At 44.2% G+C, this 16,746-nt stretch overlaps 1 protein-coding gene across 5 annotated transcripts in view; it reads right to left on the reverse strand.

Annotated features, from left to right (window-relative positions):
- The window catches only part of scalloped (TEA domain transcription factor 1 homolog scalloped), a 147,832-nt gene extending 136,929 nt beyond the window's left edge, over nt 1-10,903 (reverse strand). Inside the window, exons 1-2 of one of the 5 annotated variants that reach the window (XM_089084238.1) lie at nt 10,706-10,903; nt 8,268-8,359 (exon numbers count right to left, since the gene is read on the reverse strand). In XM_089084238.1, coding sequence (XP_088940364.1) covers nt 8,268-8,292 — 25 coding nt within the window. In that variant the 5' untranslated portion in view covers nt 8,293-8,359; nt 10,706-10,903. Of the gene's footprint in view, nt 1-8,267; nt 10,672-10,705 lie in introns of those variants that run through there. The other 4 variants (XM_089084235.1, XM_089084239.1, XM_089084236.1 and 1 more) reach the window with 4 other exon arrangements.
- Between the last annotated feature and the right edge of the window lie 5,843 nt (nt 10,904-16,746).

Genomic DNA, 16,746 nt, shown 5'->3' on the forward strand with positions numbered 1-16,746 from the left:
CGATCTGGACCGGAGCGCTTGTCGATCCAGTCGCTTGTTACTCTCGCGAAGCCGTAAAAAATATTCCCGACGGATCGAGACAAGAGGTGCCAACCTACCAGCGACACGCCTATCGTATCGAAAACAATTATCGTAACGTAATCGCCTCTATCGTCGCCGAACGACAATAAATCTCGATGCACGCACGCATATTTTCCTTTCTCGATTGTGCACTTAATCTTTCGAAATAGTCCCAGTTTTACAAAGAAGCCAAATAGTCCCCACACTAAGAAACTTCCACTCTGCTTATAGATTCCACACTTTTGTATATTATAAAATAATTATGTCTACGAAAAAGAGATCTTTATATCGCAACATAAATTTATTCGACTTTATTCTTGAAATTCAAATTGAAATTAATTAACGATAAGACACATATGTAATGTTTTTGGAAAATAAAAAATAAGTATCCAAATAATAAATTAAATAGCGGAAAAAAAATTTTCCAATATTTATATTTAAGGTGACAATAAATGTCCTATAAATAATACAGAGTGTTCGGTAGAACGCGAAATGGCTAAAAAGCAAGACTTTCGCCTCTGCTTTGTGAAACATCAAGATTGCAGTATATCGTGCTATAAAATCCATAATCTCTACCGCATATATGGTATGTACACACAAGTGTGCTAGACACAAGTTGAAGAGGCGTTTATTCTATCGTCGTCGCACGTCGATGTTGCGTACCTTGCGTATCTGCGATATTGGCGAAGGGCATGCTACTACTAAAGAAGAAATCGAACGCGACGCGCTCGAATCCAAACGAGACCGAGGACAGGTAGTTACGAAGGGCCGCGCAAGTCCATACCGGGTGACCGATACGTACGAGCAAATCGCGTGATCGTACTTCGGCTGGTATGCAGACGGACCGCGTGTGGCGTGTTGCATTATTTTACAGGGGAGAAGGGGGAGAGGGGGGGGAGAGAGAGAGAGAAAGGGAAAGAACGCGACGTGCAGGGCGCAGACAATCGCGAGGGGAATCCTGACTGTGTGTACAACGTGTGTGCCGCCTGTGCACACGATATTTTGCGGGGGGAGGGGTGAGAGGGGGCCACCTCGGTCTCGACCAGGTGGTAAAGCCACCCCATGATTTTCTGGCCCGCACGACTCTCCCTGGGGAGCGGAGAAAGGGGAGAGGGGGGGGGGGGCGAGTCTCACGTATGTACTCGCATTCGTACTCAACACGCGATCGAAACGCGCGCGTTTGTTAGCATTAAACTGCCAGATAAACGCACGCGTCGTCGACTGCAATCCCCTCCCCCCCTCTTCCCGCGATATGCATCAGCACGCTCGGTATCGATGGCGATTATCGATTCCACCATTTTGTTACTTACACGGGATTGTCGCCTCTCCCGCGCCGTCAATGCCATCAGATTTCTGGAGCGAAATTTCTTGCACGCGGCGTTATTGTTATTCGGATGTGTTATTATCTTTGATATTTTTCGCAACTTTGTGGTGTTATAAATTTCCCCGGGTTCACGTGTGTGTTCTTCCTAATCAATCCGCGAAGCGGGAGATAAGAGAGGACATATATTTTACAACTACGCACACGAGTTATTGTTATACCACGAGTACACGTTGGTACAAAGGATGATCATTATTCACAGCGACTAGCAAAAACGAACGAAGGACGACGCGTGACTCACGCATCGCCGAAACCCGTCAGCCGTGTAACATATATCGATTACGTCTAATCGATGATACTGATAAACGACGTTAATCGTTCGATATCTATAATGCGATATCTATAGCGCGCGCGTATGAGTGCCGCGTGTGCGCGCATATTCATTTCTATGTTCACGTGCGCCCACGGAAAAAGTTGAAAAGTGACGCGAGTAGCAGTCAGTTCGAAAGTTACGAGCAGGACTTTAAATCGCTTTTAAATCCGGTTGTCCGGTTCCACCGGTTTAGATACATAAAGTATATGCAGATACAACGCGACCTTTCGCGAATCGGTCTACGAATAGCGACCTTTCGCGCTAAAACCTGCCGGCTCAGGAAGACTCGGTGAGCGCAACAATTTTTTTTTTTTTTTTTTTCTTTTGATGCAGACGATGTCATAATGTTATTCTACATTATCATTATATCGTATTCTTTACAGAGACATCGTGATGTAAAATCTCGATGCGACGTTTCTAAATATAAATTAACGCAACTCACTGCTATTGTTGTTGAAACTGATGTTTATATAGGCATTGTAAAAATATCATAAAAATATGAAATATAACGTCATTAAGTGGAGAAAACGTTTGAATGGGAAATAGGGTCGTAATATAACCGCGACGCTTAGCGTCTACCGCATAATCATGAAATAGTACAATAAAATGTAAAATTAAAGTTAAGAAATCACACAATAGCTATAATTTCGTAATCTCGGTAATCTTCAGTTTATCTCAATGTTATAAGTATAAAAAAGGTACATCTCGCGTTCATTATCTTGTCGTAAATAAATTATGAAAATTGGCATGGCTTCTATGATAATATATATATATATATATATATATATATCGAGAATCGTACATGACACAGTTCAATGATTATTTTCTTGTAGAAACATTAACAGCGATCTACTAAACTTGATAAAAATTTTATATGCATACTTCTCAAGCTTAGTTCTATATAAACGCGGTCGGTCAAACGCGTACAGTCGTCGTAAATGCAACGTGTGATTTATCCATGAAGTGGAAACACTTCGCGGAATTGCAGAGACCGCGGTGCATATCGCGTCGCGCATAATGCTCCAATTGTACGAACCGCAAATGAAAAGTACTAATATCGCGGGACTGTTTTAATCTCATCGAGAAAGCGCCGGACAAACGAGCTCGTTTCGCCGACCGGCGAAAGTGTCGTTAACCAAACACGACGCGGGGCATTTTAATTCCCCGCAACGCAATTAAAAAAACATGAGCGTCGGCACACGCGTCGGGGAACGTACCAAAATTCTGGGCGAACTAAATTAATTACGCGTATTATTCTGTACATTTTACATAAACGGCCCCGGAGTTCGTCGACGCGGAACGAGAAATGAGAAACGGGGGAAGAAAGGGGAAGTCGCTATCGGGCGTGTAAACAACGTGGCGCGAATAATAATAAACATTGCAAGTTTATCGTAGATTATCTTTCAGAATCTTTTCGATTAATTCTAATCTGACGCGTGTTTTGTAAAAACTGCCGACACATAAATACATACAAATTCGGAGAATAGTTCTTTTAAAAGGAAACAGATAACTTTGTTGAAAACTCTGCACTGTGGAAGGTTTACAGATTCATTATCACAGATGATCGTATGTAGGAAGTACATAATTTAGTCACGGTTCAACCCTGCGAGAACAAGTCGTACGTATACACCTTTGGCGATAATTTTAGTTACTCGAGGATTTGGCACCGTCTACGCCAAATAGAAAGCCACGGGGGAGTCGCGCGCGAGTAAAAGAAGGCGTAAAACGACGGAGTAGAAGAGGACGAGAGGCGAAACGAGGAAGCGGAAAAGGAGAAAGAAGAGAGCGAGGAGAGAAGTTGCAGAGGGTCGGTGTGCGCGCGATAATCCATTTGCTCCTTTCGTAGACCAACGGGACAAGGTGTCCTATTTATATCCGCGAGAAACTCGCGCCTAATATGTAGACCAGTATTGTGCAACTTGCATAAGATGTTCCATTGTAGCTAAATTATGGAGAGAAGAGAAATCGCGATCATCACAATAACATTTTATTAATGAAGCTAACATTTAAAAACAAAGATCGTGTGAGAGAATAAAGGGAACGAACCAGAATAAACGGCTGCTAAAGCTCGATCCTTGCCGGACAATTGTGATATATAAAACTTTGCAGTTTCTCCGTCCTTAAGAGAGAATAACTTCAGTGTATTTAGATATTAAAATATCTGAAAGTTTCATCCAAAGTTTCAAGTTTAGGCGTTAAGGAAAAGAATGGCTCCGAGTTTTCAAAAGATTGGATTCAATAATAATAAAATTCTATCTTTTATTTTTTTAATTTTTCCGATAATAACGGAACACCCTGTACATTGCAACGAGAGACCGAAGAAGCGAGTAAAGGCGAGTAGCCCCGAGCAAAAAATCGCCCGGGCGTACAAACAATTCATTCATTTAACAATGCGCGGCTCGAGTTGCGTTCAAGGCCGTTATATCGCGGATCAGAGAGTTCTCGCGGCAAGAGAGTTGATCATCTCGCCAAAGGGTAGCAATTCAAAATAATCCGTATTGCACATCCTCCTCTCGCAACCTGACACGCCCGTAAACGTCCGTCAAAATGCAGATATTATTTTTGCAGCAGTCGCATTACTCTACACTCATTTGTCAAAGTTCAATTACCAATAAATTTATCATCGATGATAACGAACGAAGTTAATTACGATAAAAATGTTCCGCATCGTAATCGGAAGATACGTGCAAAAGATCACATCTCTCTCCTCGGTTGCGCGAACCAAACGTTTCTAATAATAATTGAAATCCCGAGAAAATTTCGTTACGCGGCGCGATAAAAAAAATGCTATCATCGATACTTTCGAAAGGAAAGTTTCCTCGGGCGCGGTAAGAAATACGCATTTCCGGAGTCATCTTATTTTCCGACGTTGTCAACTTTGTCGACGAACTTCGGGCGCGATAAGATAGAATCACCGAAAAGAAGAAACAACGATGCGATCGTTCGTGGAAGGAGGCGGCGTTCGGTTCTTCGTTCGAAAAATTTGAATATCAACTTTATCGAAATACACCGATACACCGGCGACTACCGGTTTCTTCGGGCTAGCCTGCCTACTCTCGTGCGTGCAACGCCCGAGAAAGAGAAACGAGTCCCGACCGGTTCCGGCCGGAGCGAGAGGAGCGGAACGAAGAGAAATACACCTTGCACCTGTCGGTTGGTTACAGAAGCGGCTTTCCACTAAACTGTACGTCACCTCGGAATCGACCCCACCGATTAAAGATCGGCGATACTCGCGTCTCAGCCATCTTGAGTCATGACGCAGCGAGCGAGAGGCTAAATGAAGATACTGTTCTGATGGCTGATGTTCGAATAGAACCGAGTTTAAAAAAAATAAACACGGAATCAAATAGATAGTCTAATAAACCTCGCGTGTCTCGCGATATAAGAGATTTTTCAAGAGTGATATATATTCACATTCGAGTTTCTTCAAATAAAAATTTTGATTTTAACAGCTGTTACACAAATCTCCGCGGTATAGAGATTTCATCAATAAAAAGTTATTTGAGTACATACAAACCAGGAAATTTTTACGTTTCCTTTGACCGTTTCCGGAATCGTAATTTCCGGAGTGGGTCTTAAGAAGAAAACAAATTGTACGAATACGAGTGGCTTGCAGAAATTTCATTCCGCCAAAAGGAAGGAAGTTAGTATTTCTGTTCATATCGTAATGGAAATTTGTAATTTTGCCGCTCGAGGTGAAACAAACCGCGATCGAGACTGCGACGGACGTACTCGAGACGCTGTTTGTAGAAAGTGGAAACGAATTGTAAATGTTAGCACAATTGGCTGCGACGACGATATTCGCGGAAAATAGAGAAACGCGTGAGACAGACGCGGTGAGGTGGATATTGAAATATCGTATATCTCGATGTGATTCTCGACACGGCAATTTTCATTAAATTTTTGAGAGATACTAAAGTTGAGATATAAAACGGAAGCGCAATATGTGAAAAATATTAGAGATAATAAGCATTAATAAATATTATGCATTCCGATGCGCGATCGACGCTTTTCAGACAAGGCGATGTACCACACAGTTTATTTAAGCTTCGGCATTCAATTCAAATTACACAATTGGTCTTCCTTATACATCTGATCGGGCGGTAATCGAGGGGAAGCACATAATTTTCGTAAATTTTTAAACGCGAAAAGTTATCACACAACACGCGAAAGTTTCTCTCGCGTTACATTACATTATTATATCTTCGTGCGATTGCGTCATCGACTCGCGACAACAGGCGCATCGTTTCGTGATCAAACCACTTCTATCGAAAAAAAGGAAATTGCTTAGTTATTGGCGAAACACGGATTCTTATCGCGGCTGCAATTATCAACCGCGCGCAGATATCGGCCGTTCGACGAGGGCGCACGAATGTGTTCCGCACAATTACCAAGTCGCGCTTATCTTCGAAACAGTAAACAAAGGACACGCAATATTTATAGATCGTGCGGATAATACCGTATCGAAGACAGGTATCAATAATCTTAAGTTTCATTATTCATCGCCGTTGGCTCGCGCCGGACGGGGCGAAATTAAATGTGACGTACGAATTGTAACTTTTACCGAAATAAAAATATAAGACCGTAACTTGTAACCGACTCGTAAAGAGTCAAAGGGAAATTCTCTTGATTGCGAGTTCGCAATCAAACTTTGGCAGCGTGTGAAAGTAAGATTGACGCAAACGACTTGAAAACGGAACCGAGCGGAAAATTTCATTAGCGTTCGAAGAAAAAACTCGAGTTTGGTGCTTTAATCAGAAAGCGTTCAACGCGTTCTACACTCGACACAAATCCGATGCCAGTAAGAGTGCCATTTTTTTACAGCATACATTTAACATGCACGTAATATCTTCTATGGCACAGATATTTCGCTCTCATTATTAAACAGCTCCGGCATTCATATATTTTCCCTTCGCAATCGGCATTCGTATATTCGATGCGGGAAAAATGTCGATCATCGAATAGAAAGTACAAAGAATAAACATGTTAAGATATTCCGCGAAGATAATTCTGAAATGTCAACTATAATACGACACAATTACTTATCGACTACTGATACACCTTCTGTAATTAATTGCCACGTGGTAAATTTCCGGATTATCGCTATAGCGATACCGAGGCGGCGTATCGATATCTCTAAGGTAATAACAAGTGGTATTTATATGCACGCGGTACTGAATAAGTAAGTATTCAGCAGCTCGTTAAATTGGTGCCGTCCCTACGTGTACCCGCGCCCGATTTTCCCGCCGCGGTCGCGATAACGCGGGACGAGTTATCGGATTAAAATTTACGTAACGATGCACTGTCGCGTGCGTTCGCGCGGAATTATTTTCGATAACCCAGTACGATAACGTCGTCAACGTTCGCGTACCGGACTGTCGTCCCCGACTGTTTTTCCTTTCACGTTCGTTAGCGGCCGGTCACGCTTCGGCGAAGGAGATTGCGCTTCAGAACGCTCATCGCTCGCCCGCGCTCGCAATTAGCGCGTCGCGATTCAGATTAACGTGCGATTAACGTGCCTCTTCCTCACCTAGCGGGTCTCGCGAAAGTCTCAAGAAAACGACCCGACGAGTTCGACACGACGCGATAACTTCGCGAATTAATCGCCGCCGCCGTCGTTCGCGACAGTATTAAACGGACAGTAAGAACAGATTGGTGATCGATCTCTCGAGAAATGATCCTTCTCAGCTCGACAAGATCCAACGATCGGCGAGAGAACATGACTTCTCGTGAATTTATTTGCGAATGATCTTAGTCTTAAACACGACAAGGTCTTTCAGGATGTAATGCGTCTTTCGCTTTTTTCCAACATGTTTGTCGCGTTTTGTTTTACGATCGACACGTAAACTCGTGTCACACGTTACACGCGTCTATTATCTGTTATCTTAAAGACTGTGCGAATAATATTTTAACAATTTGCACAACAACTTGTCACATATAATACTTAATATTATAATCATAACAGTTATTGTCACCATATAATCAACGTTTTGAGAATACAAATAAACCGCTTGATTAGAGTGAATTCTATCTTCTTTCAGTGATGTACTTTTGATCGCCCTGTTTTCGCTAAACGATTTAAAGATCACGCAAACCGCCTGTCAAAACACATCGGCAGGCTTAAGATGACGGAGTCCGTCGTGCTGACATTTCAGCCGTTCGGTCAGGTGCGCGCCTGTCGCATAATAAAGACATGTAAACAATGGATGCGACAATCGCGCGCAGCTGTTCACGAGGCCCCGAGTCCAACCGCGGCGAGTAACAGGACTCGAAGAGGAGTCTCAGTCGCGTCGAGAGAGAGAAAGAGAGAGGGGAGAGGGGAGAGGGGGAGGGGAGAGAAGGCCGGAAAAACCGCGGGCTGCTGCGTACGCAGAGCGCGCGGTTTTTACACAGAACATTCTCCGTTTGTACGCGTTCGTACGGGAGGAAACGGAAGGCCGGAGATTCGCATTTCACTCGCACGCACGCACGCACGCACGCACGCATACACGGAGAATAAAAAGAGAAACTCACTCCAGAAATAATGCACAGTATCCATCCAAGCCGCGGTGGCGAAGATAGAATGTTGCCTTCCTCCGGGATTATCGGAGCGCACTCAGCAGGGACTGTATGACAAAACGACACAAAACGTCGGGTTTCTCCCTAAGTTTCCTCCGCGCGACGACACTGATCTCCTTCCTCCTCCTTCTCCTCTTCTTCGTCGTCGTCGCCGTCGCCGTCGTCGGCGCAGTCCGACGACGACAATGCACTACCAACACTGCCTCCGGTCGGCGATTACACGCGGCCGTTCTACGCGCGTCCTCGCGATTTCACGTCGCGACGGAAGAGATCACGGATTGAGATCAGCACCGGGGATTATCTCCTTCCGGTTTTCTTGTCACTCCGAGACACTCACCGGCCTCCCGACGACAGCTTCCTCGTCGCGCGTCGCACCGCGACGCCCGTCGCGTGCATTACCCCGCGCACGCTTTTCCCGCGTTCGTCTCCGTCGCGTTCACGCACGCTTTCGCGCGGTCGGACAGTCAGTCAATCAATCAATCAGTAAATCAACCAGCCAGCCAGCCAGCCAGCCAGCCAGCCAGCCAGTCAGTCAGTCAGTCAGTCAGTCAGTCAGTCAGTCAGTCAGTCAATCAGTCAGTCAGTCAGTGAGTCAGTCAGTGAGTCAGTCAGTCAGTCAGTCAGTCAGTCAGTCAGTCAGTCAGTCAGTCAGTCAATCAGTCAATCAGTCAGTCAGTCAGTCAGTCAGTCAGTCAGTCAGTCAGTCAGTCAGTCAGTCAATCAGTCAGTCAGTCAGTCAGTCAGTCAGTCAGTCAGTCAGTCAGTCAGTCCGTCACTCAGTCAAGTAGACGCACGCACGGAATAGAGCAAAGAAATAGAAACGTCGTACGCACGGATGTCATGCGGAGGACCGGCACACAAGGACATACACTTCGCTCGTTTCGATTTCGTCTAAGAGGCGATCTCGACGATGTATCCTGATTCAGCTTCGCGCCTCGCGATCGAGGCACGACGATGCGACGCGACGCGACGCGACACGAAGCGATGCGGTGTGATGCGATGCGATACGATGCGACGCGATGCGATATGATGCGATACGTCGCGTGCGTTCGCGCGCGTCCTGCGACACTTTTCAAAACAATATACAATCAACACACCAACCAGCGCACGTCTCACCCCGTACGTGTGCTCGCTTTAAGCGCTTTCTCGCGCCACCGCCGTGCGCCACTCCGTGCGGCTCCGTCTCCGTCTCCCCTCCTCTCCCCCTCTATCGCCCTATCTGTACGTCTGTCTTTCTCTCTCTCTCTCTCTTTCTCTATCTCTCTCTCGCCTCTGTGCCCCTCTACCTCCTCTCTTCCAGCCAACGGCGGTTTTTCCGCACGCACACGTCGCTGTGGATCAATAATTCACCATACGAATTCACCAGAAGCGGGCGAACGGCGACACGAGCGAGCGAGCGAGCGAACGAGCGGACGAGCGAGCGGACGAGCGGGCTGGCAGACAGGCGACTAGGTGGAGAGAGCGCAGCACGCGTTTCTGTTACGGCGCCCCGCTCGCGCGCGCCGGCAGCGAGGAATCGCGCACGCAGCCCACACCACCGACGACCGCGAGAGGCGAGTTACCCTAACCTCGATGGTGAGCCGCGTCGCGTCGCGTCGCGTCGTGCTACGATTCGACTCGTACAACGCTCACAGCTGACACGAGCGGTACACGCTTGTAAACACACGACTCCGTACAACTCGGAGTACGCGCCGAAAGCCGGATGCACGATGTAAACAGCTCTCTACCGGGTAAACATACCGGTTAAAGGAGCTTCTCTCTTTCTCTCAATTAATTACGTGCCGGCGAGATGGTTTTTATTTCATTTTCTCTCTCTCTTCCTCCCTCTTGTCTTTCTCTCGCGCGTGTCTCCCTTTCTCACTTCACCTACGCACCTGTGCCTATTGTCTTAGTCGAAAACGATTTCGAGAACGCAGAGCAGCGGACGTTCGCCACGGCCGGGTGGAAGTACCGAACAAGTGTGACAGTCGGATCACGCGAAAGTATCAGTCGCGGGAGCGAATAATAACGGACGTCACGCATTCACCTCGTTCACTTGGCTCGGTGAAGCACTCTCATGCAAAATATACACGCTACCGTTGGTCTCTCCATCTTTCTCTCACTCTTTCCTCTCACATACACGTACGACGTCTCTCTCACTCTCTTTCGTCTGTCCGTCCGTCTGTCTGTTCATCAGTGTGACTCTATATCTACCTTTCTCTCTCTCTTTCTCTCTCTCTCTCTCTCTCTCTCCGTGGGTAATATCGCCATCATCGTCGCTGCAGTCGGACTCGTTCCTTGCGCGGGCCCGTTGCGAGACGACGCCACCGTCAGGACGTCCACACGGGCGTGGACGCGCTCGCTCGCGAACGGCGTTTCTCACAGGCACTATAATTTTGTATCGTGTTACTTACCACTTGGCTGAGCTGTATGACGTGGCGGCACGCGCACGAGCGAGGGCGGCCCTTATTTCCGCGGACGAAATTCGTACGGCGTTATATCGGCGCGCGGTACTGCACCACGGGTAAATACGAGGACGGTCACTCTCGTGTTTTTGGTATGCCAGGAATGGCACAAAGAATCTGGACAACGCACACGCCTGCTGCGCAGCCGGTCTGCGCACACGCTGACACCGCTTAGGCGGCCGCGGGAGAAACCAGAATCCCCCGAATGTGGCCGACGCCGCGCGGAGCGAGCCGAAGCCGCGGCTCGCTCCAATCCCCATCACTCGTGGAGCGTCCTGCCCGAGTCCCCTCTCCCTTCTTCCCCCCACCACGAGTCCTTTATCCCCGCGTACCCCGCGCTTCCCTGATGGATCAGTCGCGTCACGCACGTAATAGAGGTTGGATGTTGGTTGGGTGCGCTTGCACGTCCGTTCGCTCTCTCGCTTCAGGTTCGAGGGGCACTTGTTGAATTTCAGGGGTCGCGTTTTAGGCTTTGCAAATAAATGCGTTAATAAATGAGAATGTAGTATCACCCCCGACTCGAAGAGGAAGTCCGTAACTGGCCAATTAACGCATCTTTCCTGCGTTAATTCTCTCGAGAGACGTAATCGAGTAGATTATACTGTTCGGGTAAATTGAAGAAACGAAGAATCTTTTTTTTTTGTGTTTCGCAAACATGCTTTCCTTTACTTTATATGGTGTCTAATTGTCCGATGAAATAGCGCTACAATTCGATTGTAATTCGTACAACGTATAAATTTTTTAATCATTAATGTGAGTAGCAATTATAAGGGGAAAAAGAACGGCAAAATTATCTAATGTACATTTAAGAAAACTAATATTAGGAAACAAAGAAAAGATGAAATGTGTCCTTATATATTTTATATTTATCCTTTATCCTTAAAATATATAAAGTAGAATATAGTAGTATAAATATACAAAAATATAACAACATAAAATATTAAAAATATACAATAAAATATATAAACCTTCTTAAAATATATAAAACATATAATATATCCTTTATATATAAAATATGTAACTTATTGTATATATTTTGAGATGTGGAAAAATTGAATTTATAAATTTTCTTAAAAATTTTGTTCATACGCCACTTATAATCTCAATTGTTTAGATATACAATATTTCATGAAACAAAAATATTTTATTTTCCAAGAAAACATTAATTTAACTTATTCTACTTTCAAGAAATAATTTCTTTGTAAAATATATATAGCTGAAATGCGTGTATAGAAATGTGTATTTTTTCCGAAATAGTGTATATATTTTTTCTAAAATCTTGAGTAAAACCGTTAAAAATACAGTGAACTTGTTGAAAACTTCTTAACTTTAAAATTTATTTTTGAGAATAATAATTTAAAAATCTCTCACTTATTTTTTCCGACATAATAAGTTTTGTTTTAATCTTATTACTAATAATATATTTAAAATTTCATAAAAATTCATATATACTTTGTTTTATTCATTTAACGTTCAAAGAAAGATATATTCAATTCTGTCACTTCATACTATACTGTATAATTCAGTTTTTATTTCATGATTACGACGTACGTTTTACGTTTATACATATTCGTTTTTTTTTTTATGTATTAATCTATTTTTAATTCTTGAAAAGCCTTCTGGATTGTATGTATTACCCTTGCCAATATTCATTTATAATAGAAAACTAACGCAGAGACCATTTCGCAAAAGCGCTGCGCGACAATAACGCGGTATCTCAAAAAGGAAAACGCACCGCAGATTAATAACGACGACGTCAAACAGTGCGCTCTCGCAAACCGAAACGCGGCGCGGGTATGAAAATAATGCCCGGAGCTGTTAACTTTTGCGACTGGCACAAAGCCCGACCGTAATTAATGCCTTTAAACGTTTGCCGCGCAATGAGCTCCTTTTGTCAGTCGGATGCATTGTGCTGTACAAAAGTTTACAAACAGGTCGGACCAGCAGAGCGATGTGGCAAAGCGCGACGCAGCGCGCGATGCGACACATTCTGCCGCGCCGTCAGGCTGAAACGAGAGATTTTCATTCGCGTTGCGCGTGTGTCGCGCACGTTGAATGGAAACGGCGGAGCCTCGATTTCGTCCGCGCACGTCCCTTTAATCACTTAATTGCATTAACGCCCAATTTCTGCCGCGCGCGAACTTCCGGTCCGCGGCCCGCCACGAAAACGTATCACTCGTTATTTTTTTTAGCCGTGCCTTCGCGCGGTCGTGACGTTACTACCACCGGCTCTTCGCAATCGTCCTACTTTTTTTTTTTTTTTTAATTCGCATTATTATATTTTGAAGAAATTTGCGAAAATTCGCAGTAAACATCGAATTTTCCAAGTTCGATGCGAAAGGAAGCTTCACGTATCGAGCTCACGTCGTCGAGCCTCAAGTTCACAGTTCGACAAGAGATTAAAGTGCTTGATAACAGAGCCAATCGATCATTCGCGTAGACGTGAATCGTTCGTATAAATCTTCTCGCTTCTGATGTCACAATTCGATAATGCAAAAAGTCATTTGTTTCGATATAAATAAGACTCCTGTTAGTTGCCGAATGTCGATTTATCCCGTCGTAAAGCCACGTCGACTCGATCCGAATCGAGACGGATGGATATCGGAAACAGCCGTATATCGCAGTCGCATTATGCTCGATGATGAAAGCCTATTTTTGCCTGATATCCGTCGCGTATCGTCGCGCTCGATGCGCTTGTCGCGAATTCGATCGCGCATCGACGGCAACGAGACAATAATAGAAATTCCACCAAAGGCATAATCCTCGAAGCCGCCATGCCGCCTCGCGTCCGACAACGCGTTTCCTGACGGGGAGCGGGGAGGGGGAGAGGGGAGCTTTTAATGGTTGGAAAAAAGGAAAAGCGGTCGGGGGAGAGAATGAAGCGCGCGGAAAGAGGTTATCTTATTTTAATGCGCGGCATGCGGAGTCTCGTTCGCAATGAAATTGACAATTATCCCGCTCTTTATGCCCTACCGCTTATTCGAGCTATTTCGACCTGGGCATAACACACGGCACGGCCGGTATGCCACGAATTCTATTTAACCGTCGATAACCGTAAAGTCATAAAACTGCCCCGCGGGCCGCTGCTCTGCGAGCGACGGCGCCAAAGATAACTAATTGAAATGCGTAGAAACAATACCGAGCGGCAGTGGACGAAAGGATCGGCAATCTTTTCGTCGTTAACATCGAATAATTGTTGACCGCGAGAGAGCGAAAGAGAGCCAGAAAGAGAAAAGAGAGATATCTGTGCTTTCATTACATTTTATATAGATATTTATCTGTGTTTTTTTCTTTATATCTCTCTGCCTTTCCACGTGTCGCAAAAGGATGATCGCACACGCGCGATTCCGCGTTATGCAACGATGCACTTTGCATTCGGCCGCGTCTGCTGACTTTACCTCGAGGATGGGTGTAGGTTCATCGACACGCACCACGTCGCGTCGACGCTCCGCACCTGACTCCTGCAAGAAATCTGCAGCGTCGTCGAGTCGACATCACGAGCGCCGTTCCGCGCTGAGCCAGATATAGGTATGCCTGTGTGCAAAGTGAATTAAAAAGGAATCGATGGAAATTCATTTCGCCAAGTTATGAATTCGTAATTTTTTCTTGGCTTTACATCCGTCGACTTCCTGTCCCATTTCATTTCTATCCTATCCATTTTAATCCTTCGGCGGGGTTAATTCGAAATAAAACGAAGATAAACTCTCTCCTTCTCTTTCTACTCCACGTGTAGCCGCATCGCCAAGTAATTTCGTTCGGGGACCGGAAGGAATTCCCGAAGGAAAATCCAGAAATTTTAAAATAAACCTTCCGCTTTGAACTCACTAAAAATTCACCAAAATTAAAACTGTCTTGAAATTAATTTGCCCGAATTTCAGGCCGAGTTTTATTCTCTTAGGAAATATCTTTGGATAAGAGTAAAATTTACTTTATTAATGAACGATTTGTAAATTAGAAGGGAGTCATTTGTGTTTTTACTAAACAAAAATGCAATTTGGAGCAACTGTCGACGTAGTATCGTCTCGTGCGAGATATATTCATTGTGTATTGTTCAGAGATACATCTGATACGGAAGACAGTTAATTCTAACCCGCGTCTAAATTCATGACGTCACAATGCTCAGATTGGACATCGCGTTAGCCGGAGCAACTCAGAATTGTAACCGTAGAATTACAGTCAAGATCATAAGCGTGCACAACGCTCTTGTTTCGCAATGTCACGGAAAGCGTTGACGTTGCAACTATTATATTCACAAACTACGCATTTTGCACGCATTATAGTCTTATAAAGTAAGATTGAGATTTGTTTTCTAAAAAAAATTTTCGGTCGTTACCAAGAAAAGAATAAGATTATTTATAATTTAAAAAAAACTCGTAGAAAACAAAATATAAATTGCAACGATATATTCATACGAAGTTATCACAACATTCTATTTTATGAAATTGGATATAACTTGGATATAAATTGGATATAAATTATTATAATATATTATAATTAGTATCTTATAATATTTTTAATTTAGAGTCACTCAGCCAGAGAATTAAATACGCGCGAATATAATGGCAAGATTACGACATTCTGTATTAGTGCAAATTTTTGACGAAAAAATTCTCGTCGCATTTTTCGACGATATTCCAAAGACGACGTGATTTTATTGTCAGGTTTGCGACACGACGCTTTTCCTCTATCGGCGTTGCTTTTATTTAAAAAGGAAAATAAAAAAAAAGAAGAGGAAAAGGGAGGGAGGATGAAGGCTTTAGGTCCGCCCATACCAGGACTTTGCGTCGCCCTCATAAACTTCGAAAACATTTCTTATAAACGGCGGATGTTCTGCGGGGGTGAAATTCCTGACGGGTCTTATCATGGCAGAGATTTACTCGCAAGGACGGTGAGGTATAAAGTATTAAAATATCACGCGAATGGCGCATTCGGAAATTCCTGCTGCACCTAAAAGCAAAGACGCTGCTCGCGCAATATGAGGATTTTCTCCTTTAGACGGAATCGCCTCGCGGTAAGCGACTCTAAATTATTCGTTTCTTTATTCACGAACTTTTATCATGCACCACTTCTTATTCTCTTGTCCCGTTACTTTTTCTTTATAAATTTAACTTGTGACTTTATTTACCATTGCTATGCGCAAACGTAAACACAAAATTATATAATCTACTTAGTAAAAATAAAATGAAAGACGAATAAGAATTACAATATAACATCGTAATTTTTATTTTACAATTTTTTTTAACAATGCAAGAGACAGTCCCTTTTCAATGTGATAATTGTAAATTAAAAATTTGAAAATTATGAGAAGAAATGATTAAAAAAAAGTTTTATAACATATATCGACTCTGTCTTGATAAAAAAATTTCGTACGTCAAAGAAACGCGGTAAAATCATTGAAATTTTTTATCCCATTCCTTTCGATCGAAATTACACACATGAGGGTAGAACATAGTCACAACGCAGTCCTCGGACGCGTAAGAATCGTGTCCGCGTCTTATTGTATTCGATCGTGTGCAAACGAGGACAAAGCGGCGACGGAAGAAAACGCGGTAGAGACGCGACGGAGCAAGGCGAGTGTGAAAGGGGTCGAAGCGGGCGAAAAGCGGCAGGAAGCTGCCGAAGGGGAAGAGGGCGAAAGGAGAAGGGAGGTGAGCGCGCGTACTTCACCTGGCATACCGGGAGAGTATCGCGACACATTTTGATCGAATTCTTCTCGAGGTCGGAGAATGCCGGTATCTCTCGTAGATATTATTACATATTTAGGCGGTACGTGAGTCTCTCTCTCTCTCTCTCTCTCTCTCTCTCTCTCTCTCTCTCTCTCTCTCTCTCTCTCTCTCTCTCTCTTCTCTCTCTCTCTGCCCGTCCCTTTCTCTCTCTCTATCTTCCTTTTCCTCTCAGAGTGGTAATACACTTAGAGACATATTCTCTCTTTCTCTCTCTCTCTCTCTCTCTCTCTCTCTCTCTCTCTCTCTCTCTCTCTCTCTCTCTCA

This window comes from Pogonomyrmex barbatus, unplaced genomic scaffold (genome assembly GCF_055798465.1).
Source record: "Pogonomyrmex barbatus isolate J1 unplaced genomic scaffold, ASM5579846v1 scaffold8, whole genome shotgun sequence".
Lineage (NCBI taxonomy): Eukaryota > Metazoa > Arthropoda > Insecta > Hymenoptera > Formicidae > Pogonomyrmex > Pogonomyrmex barbatus.